General features: G+C 54.1%; 1 protein-coding gene and 1 non-coding gene across 2 annotated transcripts in view; one reads left to right on the top strand and one right to left on the bottom strand.

The window, feature by feature from the left end:
* The first annotated feature begins 414 nt into the window (after window positions 1–414).
* Window positions 415–23,122, top strand: part of KCNIP3 (potassium voltage-gated channel interacting protein 3) — a 72,658-nt gene continuing 49,950 nt past the window's right edge. The window contains exons 1-2 of the mRNA XM_006203853.4: window positions 415–527; window positions 9,203–9,368. Coding sequence (XP_006203915.1) covers window positions 513–527; window positions 9,203–9,368 — 181 coding nt within the window. The 5' untranslated portion in view covers window positions 415–512. The remainder of the gene's footprint in view (window positions 528–9,202; window positions 9,369–23,122) is intronic.
* TRNAT-AGU (transfer RNA threonine (anticodon AGU)) lies at window positions 8,187–8,262 on the bottom strand. The gene has a single exon. It is a non-coding gene; the product is annotated as a tRNA-Thr (tRNA).

Raw genomic sequence — 23,122 nt, 5'->3', positions numbered from 1 at the left:
CCCCCTGTTGGGACAGGAAGTTGTGCCGTAGTTCCCCTCCCCCAGCCTAGGCTCTCTGCACACCCCCCCCGCCCCGCCACCTGTCTCCGTCCCCGAGTGTGTGCGTTAAAGAAAGAGACAGACAGTGGGGGCGGCGCACAGAGAGAGACGGCCAGTGACAAGGGCAGAGGGGAAGAGGGGAGACCCAGAGAGCGGGACTTCAACAGGCTGACACGCAGGGTTAGAAAGCATCCATCAGAGTGCGTGGGACAGGGAGCCGGGGAGAGATGGAAAATATGAGAGAGAGACACACGGAGAGATGCTGAGCGAGGAAGGAGGCAGAGCAGAAGGGGTGGAGCCTAGGGCAGAAGCGTGCGGGGAGGGCGGGTGGGTAGGGGGCGGGCGAGGAGCCGCCAGTGACAATTACGTCTGGGTCCAAGCAAACATGAGGCAGCTGCCAGCCGGACCTGGCAGTCCTGTTCGCCTCCGCTGCGAAGAGGGGAGGCCGGCAACAGTTTCCTCCGGTGCCCAGGATGCAGCGGGCCAAGGTAGGTGCTGGGGTGGGGGTGCTGGGGGCTGCACCAGGACGGGGAGCTCGGGCTTCTGGGGGTTGCCCTGGACCAGGGGACCTTGTTGTGCCTTTTCCTTTGACCCCGTTTCCCTACTTTCCCCTGTAGGGTCGCTTTTCGGAAAAGTAAGTGTTGGGGTGTCTTGGCTGTGAGGCTGGACTCCTGGGGCCCCCTTTGGACGGCAGAGGCTTTAGGTGTTTATGGAACGAAGCTGGATGGAGGAGGAGCTTGGGGTTGCCCACGTGGTTCAGTTAAGCCCCTTGAGCAGGTGCCCGGGTGCTGACCCCGAGCCTGGGCCCACAGCTCTTAGGGCTAGGGAAAAGTTGAGTGCTGGGGTATCTTATGCTTGAAGGCTGGTGGATGAGTGCATCTTTTAATTATTCAAGTAATTAATGAATGTCCACTTCCTAAAGGGCTATGAGAGCCCTGACAAGGACACATGCAGGTGGTTCCCACTCTGTGGGGCTGCTGGGAGGTTGGAGGCAGAGAGTGCAGGGAAAATACCTGGGATAGAGGACAAGAAATGGTGGTGGGGTGTTGGGAAGGATAAAGAATAATTAAATGAAGAATAACAAGGGACAGGAAAATCAACCAACCCCAGGAATATACTCAACTCCCAGAGAATCTGTCCTGATACCTTGCCAGCTCCCCACATATTTGAGACAGTTTTACATTGAAAGGAAGAAAAAAAAAAAAAAACACCAGGATTAGATCTGGCTGCTTGTAACAGAGCAGCCCAAATAGCAGTGGTTTGAACAAGGTTGGTTGCATTTCTCTCTCATGCAGAAGTCCTGGAGGGAGGCACTAGAGGGTTGGCATGGAGGCCCTACGGTCAGCAGGGACTAGGCTCCATCTGTCTCAGCGGGGACTCAGGCTCCATCTGTCTCACTGGCTTCCATTCTTGAGGTTACCTTAAAGTCCAAAATGGCTGCCAGAGCTCCAGCCAGCACACACAGGCAGCAGGAAGTAGAAAGAAGGAATGGCAAAAAAAAAAAAAAAAGAAAACAAAACACAACACAAAAAAACACCTCAGATAAAATCAGGGTTTTGTGAATAATGAAGAATGTTTACTGTGCTGGCATCTGAGCTTCTCCCCAACTCCCACCTCCAGAGATGGCTTCCTGTGTCTCTGTCACCCATGAGGAAAAGCAGCACAGAGTGGGCTTGTGGTTGCTGGCTCCAGGCAACTGCCCCAGAGCCCCAGCCCACCCCTTCTCTGTCTGCTCCATCTCTCAGGGGTGCCAGGAGGATTGGCAGAGGTGATGACGTGAAACCCTCTGAGCCTGGGAGAGGGCATGTTAAAAAGGTGCTCTCTCTCTCACCTTAAGTCTCCTCAGCAACCTCCAGGCAGACAGGGCAGAAGTAGAGAAACTTAGCACCTGTCACAGGCTCACACACTGTGCCCCTGCACACACAAGCCCCAGCCAGCATAGTTCACGTGCATCCGCAGGCGTTGGTATGAGCATGCAGTGCACACCTGTGCCCTGTGACTGTGCCCACACTACCCACGCTGCGTGAGTTGCGTGCACACAGAGGGGATTTCTACTGAGTCAGGCTGCATACAGATGTGCCCACAGCCTGCTCTGTCCACCAGGCAGGGGACAGTCCTCCTTCTCTTGCCTTTCCTCTGCTGTCCCTACCTGCCAGGAGGTTACTCCCTGTCCCTGCCAGCTGGGTGGAGTGAGTGACCCAAGTCCCGCAGGTGCATCTTGGCCACTGTGACCCCACACTGGCCTCCACCCTCCCCCACAACCAGTGGATCTCGCTGTGCCTGCCAGGGGCTTTCCTGTGGTTGGCCTGGCCAGAGACTAGGGGGGTCCCACATGTGGTGCTGGGCCAGGCAGGGCAGTAGTCCTAGGAAAGCCACCACTGTGTCCCTTACCAAGGTCAGCAGAGGGCTGTGAAAACCACCTTCCTTCCTGGTGACAGCAGGGACTACAATTGAGAGCACAGGCTGGGAGCTGGCCCAACTCTTCCACCCCCAGATGTCTGTCACAGTCGTTTGCAGATCCTCACAATGTCCCGGGGTGGGGGCAAGTATTGCCACTTCCCCTTCTACAGACAAGAGGCTCGGAGAAGGGGAGCGGCTCATCCAGCACAGCACTGGGACTTGAACTCCCTGAGCTCCTAGGAGAAAGGAGCCAACAGAACCCTTGCTCTGCTCCCCGGCCTTCAGGGAGGGACATCTTCATGGCCCAGCATGTTCCCTGGGACCATCTCCCTGCCCAGGTGCCTGCCTTCTTGCAGGGCACTTTTGGGAGGTGGGCCCTAATTTTCTCCCCTATTTCCAAAGATAGTAATCAAAGCCCGGGAGTTGGGATGGGGAGCGAAGGGGCTCTAATAGCTCTGTAGGTGGTAGCCTGGGACAAGGTCAGGGCTGAAGGGGCAGGAGCCCCGAGGTAGCAACCCCTCCCTCCATGGTCTTCCCAACAGGCTCTGCACCTGCATCATCTCCCTGGACCCCCATGCAGCTCCCCAGGCAGCTCTTGGTATTGTACCCACTTTACAGATGAGGAAACTGAGGCCCATTCTAGATTGCAAGCTACGAAATGTAACAGCTGTAATTCGAAGCCTGCTCTGTCTTACTCCAAAACTCAGTTCCCTAGGGCTTAGCGGGTGGAAGGATGGGGAGGTCATGGGAAAAGACTACAGGGAGAGAGGGGCGTGTCTGTAACCAGGCAGCTGAGGAGGTGCTGCAAGCCAGCTAGGGGCTGGCTCCATTGGCTTGTGGCCCACTGTACCCTCTGAACCCTTTAGTGAGTGCACCCAGGTCAGACCCCACCCCTGGCCCTGTCCCCTGGATTAGTCATGTGACCTTGAGCCAGCCATAGCCCTTTTCTGGGCTGGGGATCCATAGCTGCAAAGGAAAAGACCCCAGTGTTTTGAAATCAGGGCCCCTTTCCTATCAAAATCTTCTGCGAGAGTAGGAGCTACTTTGCTGACTCGGGCTGGCTTGGGGCCCATCGGCTCTCCCACCTCACCCCAGGGCATCTCTGGTGACGCCCAGGAGCAGCTGCAGAGCCCTGAATGTGGCCTCTGTGAGGGAGAGAGGCAACCTTGGTTTCCAAGGCAAAGAAAGGAGAAGGGAAAGAACTTGGCAAGTCTTCCTTTGCTGGTCGTCCGGCCCCGGGCAGGAAGGAGACAGAGCAGGAAGGAGGGCGCAGTGTGGAGTGAGTCACTGTGCTGCCCCCCTCCCCCATCACCCCATCGCCAGCTGAGGGATGTTTCCCCGGAACAGGTGCATCTGTCAGCTGTGATCATCCCACGTTCTAGAACAGCACAGGGCAGCCACATGACAGGGAGAGAACCAAGGGGACCTATAGTCGCCAAAATTGGAGAGGGGGTCTGAGCTGAGCTGAGCAGGAGAGCAGAGAGGGGGCCTGTCCCACCTCCCAGGTGGCCCAGCCTCACCACTCTGATCTGTTGCCCGAAGTCTCTGCCCAGCCCTCCCCACCATCAGGCCGCCATACCTGTGCTGGACTCAGCTAGACCGAGCAGCTGCTGGTCCTTGCCGGCCTCCTCTCCAGCTCTACCCGCCACCCCCTGCCCTCTGCCTCCAGCACATGCCTCTAGGGCAGGCAAGGGGTAAATTCCAGTTCCTCCTGGTGGTGCCATGCACTGTGCCCAGCCCACGCTGGCCCTGTTTTAAGATCCTCTCTTCAAAATGGGCAGTGACCCCAGAGAGCCAGGTTCCAGTCCCAGTTCTGCCCAGGTGACTCTGTGCTTGGGCAGGGTCCATCCCCTCCCTGGGCCTCAGTCTCCCCATCTGGGCCTCAGATATGCTTATAGCCTCTGCTGGCCTCCCACCCAAGGTCGGGCCCTGTGCTGAGCAGTCAGGGCTGAGGGCAGAGGTGGGGGCCATTGCAAAAAATGCTGTGATGCTGTGATGCAGATCCTCTGCCCCACGTATATGCCCCCTGGCCTATCACAGAGCCCATCCCCACCACCTGGAATTGACGGGCCCAGCCAGGTGCAGAGGTGGCTGCGGAGGTAACGCAGCTGCACCTTGTCAGCTGCTATCTGGCTCTGCAGCAGCAGATCTGGGCTCAGTCCCAGCCCCCTCACACAGTAGCTGTGTGTCCTCTGACAAGTTACTTAGCCCCTCTGTTCCATGGTCTCCTCGTTTTCCTGGAGGAAATATCAGCAGCCTCCTAGATGAATAAGATCCTACACCAGCCCGCTTGGTGCAGCCCCTGGCGCACAGCCAGAGCTCCATAAATGACAGGAGTGTCAATGTCATTATTTTTTAATTACTGAGTAGAGCCCAGGAAGGGCACCCAGACAGGAGAATGTTGTCAATGAGCATCTCGAGTCCACCCTGGGTCGGTGAGAAACTCTCATTGCCTGGGCAGCGAGGGACAGGGGAGGAGCTTGTGTCCTGGCGAGGTGGCAGCCATCAGGAGGCAGGGCAACCCAGTCCTCCCCTCCCTGCTCCAGTGCTCTGGGAGGGGCAGCGCCCAGGCTTGTGTGCACGTGTGCACATGTGCACGTGTGAGTTCTGCAGGGACTCATGACAATCTCAGCTCCCCCCTTGGGAGGCAAGCTGCCTGGCCCGCATCTGTCCATGCCCAGGGGTGGGTGGAGATTCAAGGCTCCCCAAAGCCTTCCCATCCCAAATCCTTGGGGCCCGCACGACACAACGCCCACAGCCACTTCCTGCCATCTGTCCCTAGTGATGGAAATAGAGCAAGCGAAGACAAGTGGGCGCTCTGGGAGCCTGCCTGCAGCCGTCCCCGTGGACGAGGTCAGGGTGCCAGGCAGCCCCACATCTGAGCAGGCCTGCGTGTCCCTGCGGGCCCAGGCTCTGGCCTGGAGGCAGCCCCCAGGGGGGAGGGAGGCTGCGAACCTGAGACCCCCTTCCTCCCACAGACAAGGCTTAGAATTTCCTATCTGGTGGGATATACACTCTAAACCTTAGCTGCACTTTCAGATCGACTGAGGAGCTTTATTAAAAATAGAGCAGCACAGGCCCCACTCAGTCAAATAAAGCAGCCCCCGGGCAGGCGGAGGAGGGGAAATCTCCCAGGTGATTTTGATGCGCAGCCAGCGGAGCAGAGCGACATCATGGGCAGTGGGCTTGGCCTGCCCCTTGCGCTGGGCAGCCGGGCCCTCTCTCAGCAGCAGAAGTGTGAAGAATAGCGCTAATCACTCCTCCTGGGGGCTTTGTATCTGTCACCTCATTTAACCTTACCCCTTGTCCTGTGAAGGCATATTATCCCCATTTTACAGATGAGCCAACTGAGGCTCAGAGTGGTCAAGTACTTTGTCCAAGGTCACCCAGTCAGGAGATGAGGGCCGGGAATTCGAGTCTCTGGCTGGCTGCTTAGACCTCTTCCTACTGTACTTGACTGACTGACACAACATCAAGCTGCTTGAAATCCCCCCTCCCCAGCTGAGTGTGTCTTCTGAACCAGCATTCAGGGGGTCCTGGTGGCCCTCGCAAAGCCATTCATGCTATATCACACGTAAAAACACCTGTAAACATTAGGGAGAAGTTAGCTGTGCCTTTTGCATATGCATTAGCTCAATGATATTACCTCTGGGAAAGGGAGCCTGGATGTTTTCACCCCAGAGGTTGCCACGTGCCCATAAGTCACCTCTGCCAAGCCTTCTCTGAGATGCTTTCTGGGGGCTCTCTGGAGCCCCGCAGATGAGAACCACAGAGACTGAGCCAGCGGCTCGCAGATCCAGCCTCCGTGGACCTCCACAGGACAGAGCTGTGCACCCTGGGCAGGGGGCAGTGAGCATGGGCAGCCACCTTGTGGGCTACTGGTCTTCCTGGGGGCCTGTGGGGAGTGGGGAGCCACAAGGTGGGATGTCCCGGTCCAAGTCCCCGTGGTTTATCTAAAATGATCTGGCCTCTCTATGGTCTGGAAACTCTCAGAGGATGGTTGAGAGTGGATGCTTCTCGTGGAGGATCTGGACCACATTTTGGGGGAGCTGTGAGGCATGAGGAGTTGTTTTATTCCTGTGATGGTATCACAATTATTGGGGAGTCACCTTGACTCCTCCATCAATACCCACATCTGCAGCGAATCTGAATACTCATCACATGAATATTTCTGCTACCAAACCCACTGCATGGGCCTGGCTCAGCCCCCTAATATATCCCCCTCAACTTGGGCAGCCCCCCCAAGTTGGCCTCCTGCCTCATTGTCCCCAATTCTCCTCCACATCCACCAGACCACCTTTCTGAAGCAACTCTGACTGACCCTATCCTGGACTGGGGTGGGAGAGAGGAGCTGGGTGTCCTAGCAACAGGAGGCTGCCCCAAACCATCCGAACCATCTGAGAACCATCCAGCACAGTGCTGGATGGTATTACAGGCCACAGGTGTCATTTCAAATGGTCAGGCAGGCACATTAAAGAAAGGTTTAAAAAATATTTTTAATAATATATTTTATTTAACCCAATGTAAATATCATTTAAGTGTGTAATCAGATAAAAATTAGTAGTGAGCTGGTTTATGTTCTGCTAGGGAGGATTTGAAACCCGGCGTGTATTTGCACGGATGGCACGTCCCAGCCTGGACTAGCCTCACTTCAAGCGCTCAGTAGCCACGTGCAGCGAGTGGCCGCCGTGCGGGTCAGCCCCGCCCCGGCGGGGTCAGCCCCGCCCCAGCGGGGTCAGCCCCGCCCCAGCGGGGTCAGCCCCGCCCCAGCGGGGTCAGCCCCCTGAGCCGAGCGGCCCCTCGGCTTTGCCTTGTCTGCTGTTGCTTCTTATTTTTTCTTTAAATGAACTCACATTTTAAATTGCAATAAATTCATATAAAAGAGAATCACTTATCTTTTAAGTCATAACTGTAACCATTAGTCGCCGAAGTAACCATAACAATGCCTAAAACAAAACCACAGCGTTAAATTCCTGCCTCTCCCCCGCCACGTGGCCTGCTGGGCTCTGAGCTGAGGCCACACCCTGTCTTTGTCAAAGCGGACAGTTACCCTTCTCCGGAGCTAGAGGGGTGCTCTGGGCGCCCAGAGTCGAAGTCACCATCCCCAGCACCAGGCCGGAGGTTCTCCCAGGTGCTCCTCTCCCTGGAGCCAGGGAACTCCAGCCAAAGCCCCGCAGGACGCACCTGCAGCTGAGCAATTTGGGTTGACCTTGGGCGACAGAGAACACTCGGCCCGGCTGGCCTGGGGAACCTGGTGAGCGTGGTGTGATGGGGATGAGAAAGACCTGTCACAGAATTTGGTTAATTTGGAGGAGGGCCTGAGGAACCTCAAAAGGTTGGTTTGAGCATTAAATTAGGCCCCTCTCCAAGCACCTAACTCTGCCTGCCGCGTGGTAGGTGCCCTTTCTGTCCCTCCCCTGCTCCCCACAGACCCACGGGCTTGGCAGGAAGCTGAGATCTGCCCCGGCCCCCTGGCCAGGCAGGCACAAGCCAAGCTCTAGGGTGTGTGGCAGGCCCTTTGGGGAACTTTGTGAGCCTCAGAGGAGGAGGCTACAGGTGCCTCCGGCCATTTCTAGGACCTGGCCCATGAACGCTCACATTGCCAAATGGGCTGCTGGGGACTCTGTGTGACCTCAGGACCCCTGGCTTCACTGGTCTCTGCCACCCGACCCTGGCCAACCTCTGAGACCCATGGAGGAGCACCATCCCCTGGTTTGTGGGGGGAGGTAATTAGGTTTATTTATTTTTGATGGAGGTACTGGGGATTGAACCCAGGACCTCGTGCATACTAGGCACGTGCTCTGCCACTGAGCTATCCCCACCCCTTCCTGCCTCCATCCCCTGTTAAAACTCATCAAGCAGGATGCAGGAGGGGAGAAATTGAGACAGTGTTAGGGGGCTTTCAGCGGGGCATCTGTGGATATTTATTGAGGATTTCACGTGTGTTTGCAATTTTTAAATATTCTTTTTTTGGACGTATGAGAGTGGTTTTAAACTGAAACTTTGAGATCATTGCAGACTTGCATGCAGTTGTAAGAAATAAAACAGCCCCTGCGTACCATTTACCCAGTTGTATGAGCACTCGTGTGTGTGCGTGGGTTAGGGCTATGCGCTTCTATCACGTATGTTGGTTTGTGTGGTTTGTGTTTCCAGCCCCCCAGCCAGGACACAGAACAGTTCCATCACCACGGGGACCCCTCCTGCCCGAGGCTCTGGGCCCACCTCAGTTTCTCCCTCTGACATTCTCCTCTAACCCCACGTGCAGAGCCCACAGCAAAGAAATCATGAAATAATGAAGCATCAGCTGCCCATCTTCCCCTCCCCACTCCCGGTCCAAAATAAAAACTATTCATTTCTCTCCTGAATGAGACCGTTAATCATGCAGCAGTTCTCCCTCTTACACAGCCTGGGCAGGGCCTGTGTGCACGTGTGCGTGTGTGTGTCTGTGTGCACGTGCGTGACTTCTTTGCTGCTTTCTCTAGCAGACACTGTGCCTGCAAGGTGGCCTTACCATGTAATGACCAAGGGCTCTTAGGGAGAGAGGGTGGGGCTGCTGAGAGACTGGGCAGGAGGTGGGCAGTGCCGGCAACATCAGAGCCCTGGGAATTCTCCAGCTGGCCTGGGGGCTCCTGGTGTGAATCCTGGGAAGGCAAGACCCTGGGTGGAGTTAAGGATGGCCTTGGGACTGGCCTGAGGATGATCTGGAGGGCCCCTCTGTGAGCTGAGCAAGGGCTCAGGGTGGCTCTGCCTGTTCCTGCCGCAGGAGGTGATGAAGGCGTCAGATGGCAGTCTCCTGGGCGACCCAGGGCGCACACCGCTGAGCAAGAAGGAGGGCGTCAAGTGGCAGCGGCCGAGGCTCACCCGCCAGGCCCTGATGCGGTGCTGCCTGGTCAAGTGGATCCTGTCCAGTGCAGCCCCGCAGGGCTCAGGTAGGGGCTGAGCTGGCTGGGAAGAGGGTGGGGATCTGTTCTGAGCTCCAAGGACTCAGAGACCACCAGGGGACCCCAGCCTGGGCCACACCACCTCCGTCTCTGCTGGGAGAAGTGTCTATTCATTCACACCTGTCCCCATCCATTGGTGCCTGCTCCGTGAAGGGCACTGAGCTCAAGGCGGGAGGTGGGGACAGAAGACTAGGACCTCCCTGGAGTCTTCCCAGCTGGGAGGATGGAGCTGGGCTTCAGAGCCTCGCCGGCTGGGGAAGCTTGAGTGGCACACTCGTCCTTTCTAAGTCCTCTGTGAAAAGAGGGGCTGATACCAACCTGTGAGCAATCACGCATGAGGGGCCTGGTGAGGAGAAAGTCCTGGCTTCTGCCCCTCCTCAGTCCTGCCCAGGGCGCCCCAGGGGCTGATGTTGGCTCTTTACCTCAGGCTCTGTCCTGGGAGCTCGTCAGGGAACTGGCAGGAACCGCTGTCTGCACTTGCTGTCGGGGGTATTCGGTGCTTGTGATGGAGCAGGAGACGCAGAGGGGACCTTGTGTAAGCTCTGTACTCTCACACACGTGCACCCATGCACCTGTGCACCTCACACCCGTGCACGCCCACCAATCACGTGTGGGTGTACACACTTCACACATGGGCGTGCACGCCACACGCTGGCCCACACACCACGCGTGCTCCTGTGACCACACACACAGGCCTGCAGGAAGGTCTGCCTCTTAGACTTGAAGGAAAAGGTGCAGATTTGGCCCCTGACAGCTGCGTCTTGTTTGCTGTCTCAGACGCTTGCTGTGATTTCCAGGCAGCCTCAGTCCCCTCAGCTGGAGAATGGGGATATTCATGGCCCCGGCCTCCCAGGCTTGATTGGGGCGGGGCCAGCAGCGTGTGCATGCCGCCCCGCCCCTTACCTGCACCCCAACTCCAGGGCGTTCCCAGCCTGATCCCGGCCCCTGCCCAACTGTGCTGCTGTCACCCTTGTTGCTCGCCACCCCTCCCTTTCCCACAACGGCCCCCATGGAGGCGCTGGTACCTGTGAATGCCTCTGGGGTCCATGCGTGCTCCCCAGTTCTCCGGACAGGGCAGAAACATGAAGTCACCAAAAGTGCATGCATCAGCTTAACCGGGAAGCCCACATTGTCAGGGCGATGTTTCTCTGCAGCAGGGGAAAAGCAATTCAATTTTCCACTGGGGTAGAAACAGGGAGCAGGGGGTGCATGGCGCCCCTGTGTGGTGGGCTGTGTATGCCTGGTGGTCTAGTATCTGATCTGGTGACACAGCTCGAGGCTCAAATTCCTCCCCACCTGCATCTCCAGGATTTTCTTGGAAGCAGCACAGGCTTCCCCTTTCCTCCTGTGGCTCTTGTAGCCCCTCAGCTTCCCCAGTGCCTATCTCTCCTTCCCTGGTCCTCTCCTCCCAGCATCCCCTATCCCCACCCTCAGGCCTCTTTCCTGCTGAGCTCCGTCTCCAGCTTCCAACTTCTAGGAGAAACATCTGGCAACAGTGGTGCTTCAGGACGGCTGGGTGTGGTGGGTCACCCCTCGCTGAGGCCTTTTGCACAGCTGAGCGTGGAGGAGAGCAAGCCAGGGGCAGGCTTGGTGTGGTCAGGGTCACGAAGAGAGGGGGCCGAGGGGACCTGCCCCAGGCCCCACCATTAGTTTAGATGAGTTCCTAGATGGGAGGGTCTTTTCCCTTCAGCTCCTTCTCGAGCCGTCTGGAAGCCTTTGCTGAATGGCTGGTCCAGCCCTGTGTCGGTGCAGCTGGGGAAGGGGTGCAGGGCCCAGGACACCATCACCAGCTTTGCCCAGCCCTGCCTGTTCCCCTGGTGACACGTTTACCAGGCACCTGCCAGAGGGGACATGTGGGGCACGGAAAACGAGATCCTCAGTTGTACGAGGCAGGCATGGAGGGTCACTCTGTTTCACTAAAACTAAAGAGGAGACTGACGCACGGGAGGTCACACAAGTCAGCGGGTCACACGGGCCAGGGGCCCAGCGAGGGCACTAACCTGGAGCGCCCTCCATGCGCTGCGGGCAGGGCGCCCACCCTCACATGTGTCCTCCCGGTCTTTTCTCTCGGGAGCTGCGGGAAAGGGGAGCATCGGGGTCTGCGGAGGCAACAGCCACCCTTCCCGGCTGAGGAGCCGGGACCCCAGCACACCCCTGTCTTTGAGACGGGACATCGCTCCAGGGCCTCGGCTCCACAGCCCAAACATGTCCCATGCGTGTCCCTTGAGGACCCACTGCTGGCGTGGTCACACCGAGGGCTCCGTGTGCTCGTGAAACGCTCAGCTATGCACAGACAAGGTGCCTCTGCTCCTTCAGGACACCCCCCACCCCCACCCCCGGCTCTGGGTGCAGAGAACAATTGTGCCATTCAGTGTAGCTGTCCCCACACTGGCCAGGCCCAGCTGGGTGTCCTGGGCGGGCGCCTGTGGAAGGCGGGCAGGTGGCCTGGACACTGTGCCCTTGTTGTCAGGGCTTTTCCATTCAGCAGAAGTGGCCAGAGACAGATTTCTGGGACATCCTGGAACGGAAGCCAAGGCCCAGGCCCAGAGAAACGCATAGTGTCCCTGAGCTTTGGCAAGGAGCGGGTGGGAGTCAGGGGCTGGTATGCACCAGACGGGCCAGGCCAGCTGTGGCTGTGCCCCGACGGTCACTCCTGGGCTGTGAAGTCCCCAGCATGGAGTTGGGAGCCAGTCAGCAGTGGTGGCCTCTAAGATGGGTGGGCCCAGGACCAGGCAGCACAGAGCAGGTGTCGTGGCTCCCCCAACCCAGGAGGAGTGTCCATCCACCACTGAGGTGTGTGTCCTTCCCCAGCACTGGGAGACCATCCTCAGTGCCCCAGAGGCTGGACTCTGAGCTGCTCTGCTTGTCTCCCCAGCATCTAAAAGTCCTTCCTGGCAGGACGCCGGGCCATCTCTCTAGGGGCACAGCTGAGCCACCAACCAGACAGAGCTGCTTCTCAAGTCTGGCTCCCACGAGGACTGTAGGATTGAGTGCCTTTAACTGTAAAACTGGAATAATAATATCACGCACAGAATAACCTGGAATCTTGGTGAAAGACAGCTGAATCCAGGCTGGTTTAAGCAGAGAGGCGTTTACTCTAGGCTCTTGGGAAGTTCACAGAAACTTTAGAGGACCAGAGAAGGAGACGGTGCTGGAACCAGTGTGCAGTAGGCTTTTCCACTCCTCTGTAAGGCCAGCTGCTTCTGGGCATGGAAATAGGGTGAGGCCAGTGGGTCTTGTAAGCACTGGCCTTTGGCCACAATTCTTCGTTGTAAAGTGAGACTTTGGGTCAGTAGTAATGATCTGCAGGACACTGTGATGGGTGATGTTGGCAAAAGCAAGATGAGCAGGAAGGAAGTTTCATATTCAAATACATGTCAATTTCACAAAGAATGAATGGACGGAGGGGAAACAGTGTCACTGACCTGCCACCTAGTGGCCGGCTTGTCATCCTGCCGGCTGGCTGGGAACTTGACAACAGCTGTAGCCAAATCAGCCCCGTGAGGGAACTTCTTTTATTGAATCCCTGAGTAAGCCTAGTCCATCCCGGCCCTTTGTTCATGGGCAGTGCTGAGCGTCTAGGAACACAGACTAACTGATGTGCACAGACAGGCCATCTTGTCCACCAGACTCTCAGCACCTCCTCAGCCCAATTGCCCTTTGGAGAACATCTCCACCTTTGGAGAAATTTTCACGCCTCCCAATGGCCGCTCCTCCAGTCTTCCCTCCAGCTCCCTGCCCCCTGCACACGTGGTGAGTAACCACCCCTGAGTAATGTAAATCTACTTCAAGTCACCTCTCCTTCCAGGCGACTTGGGCAAGAAGATACACTCAATATTCTGCCCACCAGGAAGATTTCCTTTCTCCACCGCCCTTCCCACTGAGTGGACCGCCGTGTCCATTTAGACGTGTTGGTGCCAGCATTTCCTGCAGCTCTGTCTATAAATTACACATGCATGCTTTTCCTCTTCAAGTGGTCTTAGGAGCTCTCCACGGAGCCACAGGTGTGAGTTGAGGGCAAGGTGACAATGCAGCTGTTACCATGGGGGTCTGAGCCCCAGGCATAAGCATACACCTCCCAGAGCTTTCTGGACCCCCAACTCTAAAATCACACACAGCACCTGCATGTGATGCTGGAGTGCTGTGCACGCATGCGCCGTTAGAGCTAGGGGAGAGGTTGACACTCAGTTCCTGATGGGCAGCTCAGGTCTCAGGACCACCTGGCATCCCCCAGTCAGGCGTTCCATCTCCCTGGGAGCCCAGTAGTGAGCCACTAGCTGTATGCTGGAAGAAGAAGAGATTTTTGCCAAAGAAAACATGGCTTCGCTCGAAACCAGAGGCTCCCATTGGGGCCTGCCCTGGGCCCTGCAGAGCCTCCTAACTTGCCTTAGACACACTGTGCGCCATGGAGTGTGCTGGGTCAGCAGGCCCAATGGGCAGAGCTGCTTGTTCACGGCCTGGGCCTGCTGCACGGCCTTTGCCTGTGCTCGGGGACAGTCTGGAGCTGCACACTTCCCTGTCTGGTGGCCAGGCCTGCACAAGAAGGCCCATCGAACCCTGCACTTGCTTTCATGGCTGGGAGTGCAGAGGCAACAGTTTGCCTTTCACTCTGGAGGGGATATTTTAACTTGGCCGGCCTTGCTTGTAACAGAAACCCCAAACAACAGGGACTTGATTTAAACAGAAGTATGTTATCTCCCATATGAGAAATCTGGGCTAGGCAGTGGCTGGCACTGGGTTAGCAGCTTCGGGATATCTAAGTCAAGGTCTTTGGGGTTTTGGTGCTTTCCCTCACAGTTGCAAGGTAGTTGCTTTGGCTCCAGCCATCACGGCTTTGTTCCAGGCAAGAGGAAAGAGGAATCGAGTGAAAGGAGGAAGTTATAGTGCCTGTGTCAGGAAAGCAACTGTCACAAAAATCTCTGGAAGATGTATGCCTACATTTCACTGGCCAGAACTGAGTCACTCTGACTGCAAGGAAGATGGGGGATGGCGTTTTAAAAAACTGGGTACATATCCACCCCCAACCAAATCTGAATTCTCTAGGTGAAAAAACAGAGGAGAATGAATGCCGAAGGGGGTTCTCTGCCACACGTAGCTCGTGGGGTTGTTCTGATGACTGAACGTGCTGGTGCCCAGAAGGGCCTTAGGGAGTTGTCTGCAAACACTGGGTGCTCAGCGAATGTGGGGGTAGGGGGGTCATCAGCAGTGCCTACTCCAGTCACACACCTGGTTTCCCCTTACTTCCCTCATCAGAGGGATCCCTTCCCATCTCCCCTTTCTCCACTCTACAGAGGCACCAGCAGGGCTGGGGGATGGGGTCAGTGAGCAGAGGCCAGAGGTGAAGAGCTAGCCAAGGGCCAGGGCCCCACCCATCCCCCAGCCCTGCCCAGGGTCCCTGGCCCCTGCGACTCCTGGGTAGGGGGCTGGAGGGGAGCAGGGCTGCTCCCTTTCTGGCTGCGCAGAAGCCCTGGGACCTGGATGAGGCCCCTTTGCAGTGAGATCACACCCTCAGCTGAAAATCACACCAATGGCACCTCCCCCGTTGGTGCAGGGAGCTCAGGAGCGATGCCCACCCCCGCCCTCACACCCTCCCAGCCCTGGAAGCTGCAGGGGCCCTTCCAGCTCTGGGAAGAGTGAGCACCCGGGCCCTGAGGAGCCAGAGCCTGGTGCAAGGTGAAGGGCTGGCCCTGGGGCGGGAGTAGGGCTGACCCCCGCAGTAGGGGTAGCAGGAGACTGGCCGGCCCCCCGGGTCTCTGGGCTGGGCTGAGGGGCAGGTGGTCCTGGGAGAGAGCAGGAGGTGGGGACAGAGCACAAAGGAGGGGAAGGACAGGCCAGAGAGGCCGAGACACTGAGGGACAGGCTGAGACCCACAGGATTGATACTGAGATTGAGAGACACAGAGACAGACCACAGGTCGAGGAGAGAGAGAGTTCTAGAAGAAAGGCTCTGAGTGCCTGGCTGGGGAGAGGCAGGCAGAGGAGGGGCAGCACGGGCTGGGGGCCTGCACTGTGGCTGATTGGGCAGAGGGAGCTCAGGAGAGGGGCTCCTGGGCCTGGCGGCCGGGGGATGGCAGAGCGCAGCAAGGCCCCTGGCGCGGCCCGGGGACCTGCACGGAGGCTCCGGGAGTGCCAGCACGGCTGCAAGCAGCACCTGGGCCACATCGTCACCTTCTTCTTCCGCTTCATCTCCGGGAATCTGGCTCGAGGTGAGGGCTGCTCTGGCTGGACCGGGGACAAAGGTGCAGCAAGGGTCAGGTCAGGGGCTCAGGACTGTGCCCACCTTGAATGGGGCAGGGATGACTCGGGGGCAGTGGCCATGGGAGCAGGCCTGGAAGGGACTCCCAGCATTAGTGTCCTGTCCCGTGACCTGTGGGCAGTGGGTGCCAAGCCCGGGCTCCCCCACTCCTGGGCCTGAGGTGGGAGAGGAGGTGGGGTGGGAGCTTCCTGCTCCAGGGCGCACAGCCCAGGCTGGGAGGGAGCTGGCTGCATCTCTCGGGCCAGCCTACCTGCCTTCACACACCGACCTCACCGCCCTGTCCGCTTCCCTCTTCCCTCCCTCACTGGGGGCCCCCCTCATCCTTCATCAAAGGCAGAAATGACATCTGCAGCGAGGATTAAAAAAATGAGCAAAGTGTGTAGCAGCTGCTCAGTCAGTCACAGCCTTCTTTCAAAATCTAGAAAATCCACCAACCTGCAGTTTCTAGCAGGGACACAAGGGGGCTCTCCAGGAGCCTGCACTCTCAGACCCGGGCCCAGGGAGGAGCCCAAGGGGGAGTCTACGCAGGCCGTGTCCCACTTACCCTCTGCCTCCCTTGCCTCCCCGCTCCCCTCTGGGGCAGGTGCTCAGAGGCTGAGCAGGTCCAATGCTGGGCCACGTGGACCAGGAGGCAGGCACTGGGAGAGGGGCTCCTGCGTGTGGGGACCTGGAGTTTCCTTGGCAGGAAGCCTGGGGGAGCGATGGTGTCAGGACCTTCAGACCCTGGAAGGAGAGACCCTCAGCAGCTTGGGGCTTGCCGGCCCTTTTGTCCTGTCCTGTTATTGCAGGGGTTTGGGAAGGGAAAGGAGGCTAAAGAAATCACATGATTCCCTAAAGGGAAACCAAACAAAACCCCTGAAACATAAACACGAATCAGTGTAGACATGTGACATGTGACAAGCTAAAAGCCGCGTCTGCTACTCCACGATGCCCATGGACTCTGAGGGACAAAGTGCTGAGGGCCCGCGGGGCTGGGCGGGTAAGCCTGACTTTTGTCCCCTCTCCAGAGGCTAGGCTTTGTCGCCTGTTTGTTCTGTGCCGTATTCAGTGTTCAGTGCCTAGTACAGAGCCTGCCTCCCAGTCCCTCAGCTGACAATGATCACAAAAGCCTGGGCTCGCTGGTCTACCTCTGAGCCCCTTCCAGCTCCAGGGGTTGCTGGTTCAGGGATTCACAGGATGGCGGGGGTGGGAGGAGCTGCCTGGGAGCAGGGAGCTGGGAGATCAGAGCAGGCTGGGTGTGAACCCGAGACAAGGCTGAAAGCGAAGAGGCGGCTGCTAAAGACACAAATGTTCACCATCACCTGTGGGACAAGCTGCAGGAGGTGTGACTGTCACCTCTGACCCAGCCCTTCAGATACATTTTGTGCAGATCTGGTGGTCATCTTTCAAGGGTGAGCTGGTGCTCAGGGAAGCCTCAGAGCTCCAGACCCTCATTCACTCTGGGATCCCCTCCTGCTGACTCATCTCAGGCCTAAGGGAAGGCAGGGTGTAGGCAGGTCCCGGGCACCTCCACTCCTCCACTTTGCTTCCAGCGTGGTGCTGGGGCCAGGCGGATGCCACTGCCCAGCGATGTTGATGGTGCCTTCTAGCCTCGTCTCCCAGCTGTAGAGACTCTCCTCTCCAGGCAGCCTTTTTTGAGGAAGATGGATCCCCAGCTCTCTTGCACAGGGTCCGAGGAAGCCCTGCAGATATGCACCCTCTGCCTCATGATCATCCCTGGGTGGGTGTCCAGGTCCCTCCCTTCACCCTGGCAGCCCCTGGCCAGTGACCCAGACCTCTTCCAGGTGTGGGTCAGACCCACCTGGCCCTGCATCCCCCAAACTCAAGGAACACACGCCCAGGTCCCCACTGGCTTCCCAGAAGCCCTTCATCTGGACAGAGGACTGAAGCCCTCTGGGTGCAACGAGGAGGGAAAACAACCCAGCACGCCAACCAGCTTTTCCAGACATTCATTCCCTCGCCTCACCAGCCCTCCTCTGCCCTCCGGCGGGGTGAGGAGGGGTGAATCAAAGAGTCAGTTTCCCAGTCCCTTAGTATGACCTGCATGGCTGGTCTCGGCCTTTGAGACCTCTGCCCCAACCTAACAGGAAAAAATCACATTTACTACCTGGATATGAGACATGGAGTCCACATCAAGATGGGGGAGAGCTTGTCTCTTACTGCACCCTGCAGCAGGTGTCCAGGCCGGGACTCGCAGAGGCAAGGCAGGTGTGGGGCAGAGGCAGGAAGGGGCCAGGATCCAGGAAATAGGGCTCAGGCTCCAGATGGAGGCAACAGAGACCCAAGGTTACAGACGAAGTTGGGCACAGCTGGCTTGAATTGTCAAAGCACATTCTCGATGTGTTAAAAATATCATTCTCCTGCCAATAGACAGTGAGTGCGTGTCAGGTTCTGTTGAAGTTCTTAATAAGGGAACCAACAGAGCGAAAAAGCCAGTGCAAAAGGGAAGGACACACAGGGATTTTTAGAGAGGGTGGGGGAGAAAGGAACGCCGAGATGTCACTGCTCAGCTATGGAATCTAAGAAAGATCCAGGGCAGTGAAGCCACCCCCGGGGGGTTATCATCTCTGCCAGAGAGAAGAGGAAATCATCACCTTATCAGCTTTAAGGTCTTGTAAAACGCCTGGGCCCTGACCAAATGCACTGCTCAGTCCTGCTCCCCTGGACAGCCAGTTGCCCCAGGGCAGGACTGCACAGGGCCCCACCGGGGCCGGGAAGGTCACCCAGCGCTCTTGGGCTGTATTTCCACAATTTAAAAACAATTTTTAAACAACAAAGAATCTGAACTCTGCGCCTCATAGCTGTTAAAAGGTAAAAGGAAACGGCACATTAAAATTTTCAAGAGTTTATTTGAACTGGGCGGCACCAAACCACCGGGAGTTAGGAGGTTCCAGGGACAGGGGCGAGTGGGGAGGTCTTTACAGAGAAGACGCCGAAGGAAAGAAAGGAGATCGGCTGGTCGTAGAGCAGGCGGCTGCGTTAGCTGGGAAAGCCTAGCTGGCTGTTGATTGGTCCTAAATTTCATTTTCCCGGATTCGAGTGCATCGATCCTGGTTTAGGTTTCGGTCTGCTTGCATAAGCGACCAAGGCCTTGGAGCCACCTCAGTCCCACGGGTAATTACTTGAACAATCCCTCCCCTTGGTCATCTTCAGATACACGAGAGGCAGGCCAACAGTTTGGTATTCCTGCCGCTCTCCGTCGCACTCATGTGACTTATCTCCTTGGTGAAACTCACAGGGCGTGATGTCGGGCCGTGGAAGAATTGCTTTTGCTCTTCATCTCGTTGTCCACCTTGTTTCTATTTCTCCAAGCGCAGTGAGACCGTCTGACGTACGGCTGATGGCATCAAACATGTATTTAAGACCCTTGAGAGAACATGGTCCACCAGGGAGACTCTCAGGAGGGCAGAACCGAGAGACTAAGTACACTGCTTAGTGAGGGTCTCCATGAACCAAACCAGCTGATGTCACATAAATCAAAGAAAGCACCTGAGGAGGCATCGACCCTTTTTAGCCAAATGGCTTGTTTGTTAATTTCTTGTATTTAAGGTTACTTTCCCAGAGTTGTTGGTCCGGATTCAGAAGGAGACCATTGTCACAGCCCAAGCTCCTCCTTGTCCAGCCAGCAAGCAGTCTACAACGATTCTATTATCCAAGACCACCCTGTCCTCTGAAATAACCCCTAACCCAAAGAGGCCTATTTAGGGGTGGTACATTTTTCAACCCTTCATTCCTCACCTTTGAAATTTCTCCAAGAACTTTCACAGTCGAGGGTTTGAGTTGGTAGAGAGCTCCATTTCACTGAACCAGTCTCTTAGTCCTGAGAATAGCTCAGTTCAGTTCAACAGTTGAGTCTCATTTCAGGAAGAGGTGTTGCCGGTGAGCTCTCAAAGTTAGGCATAAATGGTGCAAGCAATCATGTATTTATGTGTTTGTTTCCATTGCGATGGAAACAAAAGGAAAACAAAGGATAATCGTTGGAACAGATTATAAACCAGTTTCTGAGTCCAGAGGATGACCAGCCAAGAAGATCTCTAGATGCTGGGCTCCTAGACGTTGAGTTCGAAGTGTCTTTTGTAGTTTGAATGTCTCTGGTGGTGTCATCAGCTATTCTAGGAATGTTCTGAGTGGTCCACATAGTAACAGGCACAAACCACATCCACCTGGGAGCCGTCATGGTGGTTTCTCTGAAGTTCATATCAAGTCGTCCAGCTTTAGTTTGCAAGGCTTGGGGGGAAAAAAAAGGTCAGTGTTTGGAGAGTTGCAGCCAGACATTGGAGGAAACTAGAAGAATTTAAGATCCAGTCCAGTTCACAGGTAGATAACAAAACCTCAAGACAACGAACAGAACTAGAATCTGATCTCCACAAGGGTATGTTGTGTAGTTTTCCACGGGAACATAATTTTTCTCTCTACAATTATCCCAATTTCTAGCAAAGATAACCACAGTACAATGAACCTGTTTGCAAAATAAGTCTGGTCTCATTAAACCTGGCCTGATTATTTACACAAGAGCGGCAAGAGTAGTGATTTTATGTCTATTCTTAAGTATGATATTCTATTTGAAGCTTGGTGCTGCCTAGGGACTTCACTGGCTCCAAAGTCAACCGTAGTGTATTAAATTTTTTAAAAGCCTCTTTCGTCTAAGAAGCCAAGTCAACAACTTGTCCAAGACAAAAATCTGTTGCAGGGAGAACAGATTTCTTATTGATTTATGCAAATACCTATATTGTCATAAAGAACAAGAATATTCAATAAGAGTTTCCAAATTCTGGAGCAATCAAGTAGAGAGAAAAAGGTAAATTATTCTGTTTTTGTTTACAAAAGTATACTTTACCAGATTGCTGTGATATCGGTAACTTAAAAGAAAGGAGAAAGGGGAAATCAGATCTGGAAAACAAACCATTGAAACATCAGCAATGTTTCAAACAGAATCATAAAACATAATGATCCTCATCACTGCATTCAGTCCCATGTCATTAATTCTCAATTAATGCTTGATCTCCAGTCAGTAGTTTTGTGAATCCATCAGGTTCTCCCTTAGAGTTCTGAAAATTCTGACTCAGTTCGGCGGTATGATCTTAAAGTTATCAGAAATCTGAACTTGTAAGAATTCTTTCCATGAATCTCTTGGAAGAGGAAAAGTGTCAGATTCAAACCATAACTGTCTATAAATGTCAAAAGACTTAAAAGTGGTTATGGCTAAATGTCTGATGAGAGTTCATTATAATGCAGTTAGGAACAAGGAATTTTTATTATTTCTGTGACACACAACATTTTAAGATAGTAACTAGAATTATGGTAACATCATATCAGGACATATCAGATCTCTAAAAATTTTGTACAATTTATCATTCTAAAAAACCAAATTCTTCTACTTTAAAACAAAATAGCTCTCTTTTCCCTTAAAAAAATGCATTTCCATATTGCATACCTTTTCTTACCAAAAAACATCCTACTCTTCTTGTATGCAGACTTATTTCTCGTATTATTTCTCATGGTTTTAATATTGATTAGACTTCTTAACTCTTAGAAACCTTACTTTCCAGTGAGAATAAGAAATGAGCAATTGCAAACTGTCTGTTACACCAGCACTCTGTAGGTTGGTAAACTTACTGACACATTTCATAATTTCTAGAAGCATATTCTTCCTCATAGTAAAATTTCCAATATGGCACCAAACATATTTATTAACAGACCCAAATATCTTTAGTCCCTCTGTAATAAGAAGCCAAAAGTAGGTAAACCTATGTTCAGTAATTAGTGTTTTGGTATTTCATCTTATTTGAAAATTGTTGGGAAAGGCAGTCTCATATATGCAGTCTTTTGACCCCAACTCAGTCACGTAAGAATAAGCTTTGGGCCTAGAACAATTTACCAAAACAATTTACCTAGAACAATTTACCAAAAATTCCTCACATCTTGTGATGGGCTTAGTTCCTTGTGTGGGAATATCCCTCCTTGTTTAATTCTGAATATTCCTTTGTCCCTGCTTAAAGTGTGTGCATCCTGTGGTGACTGGCCAACCCACTGTTGTACCTGTCCTCTGCAGGGAGGGGACAGGGTTCTTCCATTGTGTCACGAAAAGGGTGTTCATAGGTCAGTTGCCCTGTGTCAGCTGCTGGGAGACACCTGCTGGCCATGGGGGACCAGAGCCCGTTATCAGAATCAGCCTTGCTCTGTGCCTTCCCTTTATAAGTAAAGCATTTCATCCAATGCTTGACTGTGCTGTTCTCCTTGAAGATGCCAATATCAAGATGCAGTGGGCAAAAGAGTTCAGAGTCCCCCCCGCCGGGACTGGTAAACCAGCACTCTGTGCTCTTCTCTCTTGGAATTGCTGAAAAGAACAGGTAGGCTTTGAATTGATTATAAATCTGCATTTCTGTTCTTGTGAAGACTTGATTTGAAAGATGCGAAGCTGTTTTCAATTCCTCAGAGAATGGGGTTGTCGCCTGGATGGTATCAAGGAGCTGGATCCACCCATCCAATTTGCTTCATGTCAGGAAGTAGATTTCCATCTAAGACGGAAATCAAAAGATTTCTATGTTCTAGATTTAGAGCTGTGTATCTTTGGAACGTTTTAATAAATTGTTCCACAAAGGCTTCAGAATCTTGTCTTTCCCTCTGGATACATAGTTCTATTTTAGCTTAGGAAAGAAGGTTTCAAAAAAGTTCCTAACAGGCTCTGAATATGTCTCCAATTCAGCCAATTTCTGACCACAGAGCTTCTCTTAAAGAAAAAATCTTCTCCAATATTTTATCAGGTTTTAGCTGGGACAAACAGTAAATATTTCTGACAGTACTGAACTCTTTAAAAAGAGACAATTTTGATTCATTTAGTCTTGGAAGATTCTTCGTACCAATCAAAAATGCATCCCATTGTTTTTAGATAAACGTATGTTCAGTGATTAATGTTTCAGTATTTTATCTTATTTGAAAATTGTTGGGAAAGGCAGTCTCATACATGCAGTCTTTTGACCCCCACTCAGTCGAAGTTTGGGACCCATTTTTCTCTAGGGCATCTTGTAAATGGATAAGTTTATCTAGGTTAAAATTTCCTCACTGCAAGCCACTGTAATTCAAGATTATCTTTGGTGAGGTTAATCCACAGACACACGCAAATTCTGGGCCTGTGACATTCTACACACAGTTAGCCCGGTTGGAGGAGTCCCAGATTCTTTGGACTCAGGGAAACCCATTTTCTCCTTCCTCTCCTTTCCTTGAAACAAAATTTTACTTACCTGAGGCCTCAGTTCAGTTTAAGTTCAACCCATTCCAGTTTAAGTCAGAGAGTTCAAAATGTTTAAGTTGGACCCAGTCCAACTCTGAGTCCCAGTCTGGTAAAAGAAATGCTCAAATGAAGTTGGGGAACTCATGATGCAAAAGCTGTGGAGCTCAGTTATCCAAGAGGGACCCACCCATGACCTTCAGGTGCAGTGAGAAATCAGCAAGTGAAAAGGGCCCAGCAGATGCTTGCTTCTTGTTGC

Source organism: Vicugna pacos, chromosome 28 (assembly GCF_048564905.1).
Source record: "Vicugna pacos chromosome 28, VicPac4, whole genome shotgun sequence".
Lineage (NCBI taxonomy): Eukaryota > Metazoa > Chordata > Mammalia > Artiodactyla > Camelidae > Vicugna > Vicugna pacos.
Note: the sequence above shows the minus strand (reverse complement) of the source record. Positions and strands in the feature narration are given on the sequence as shown.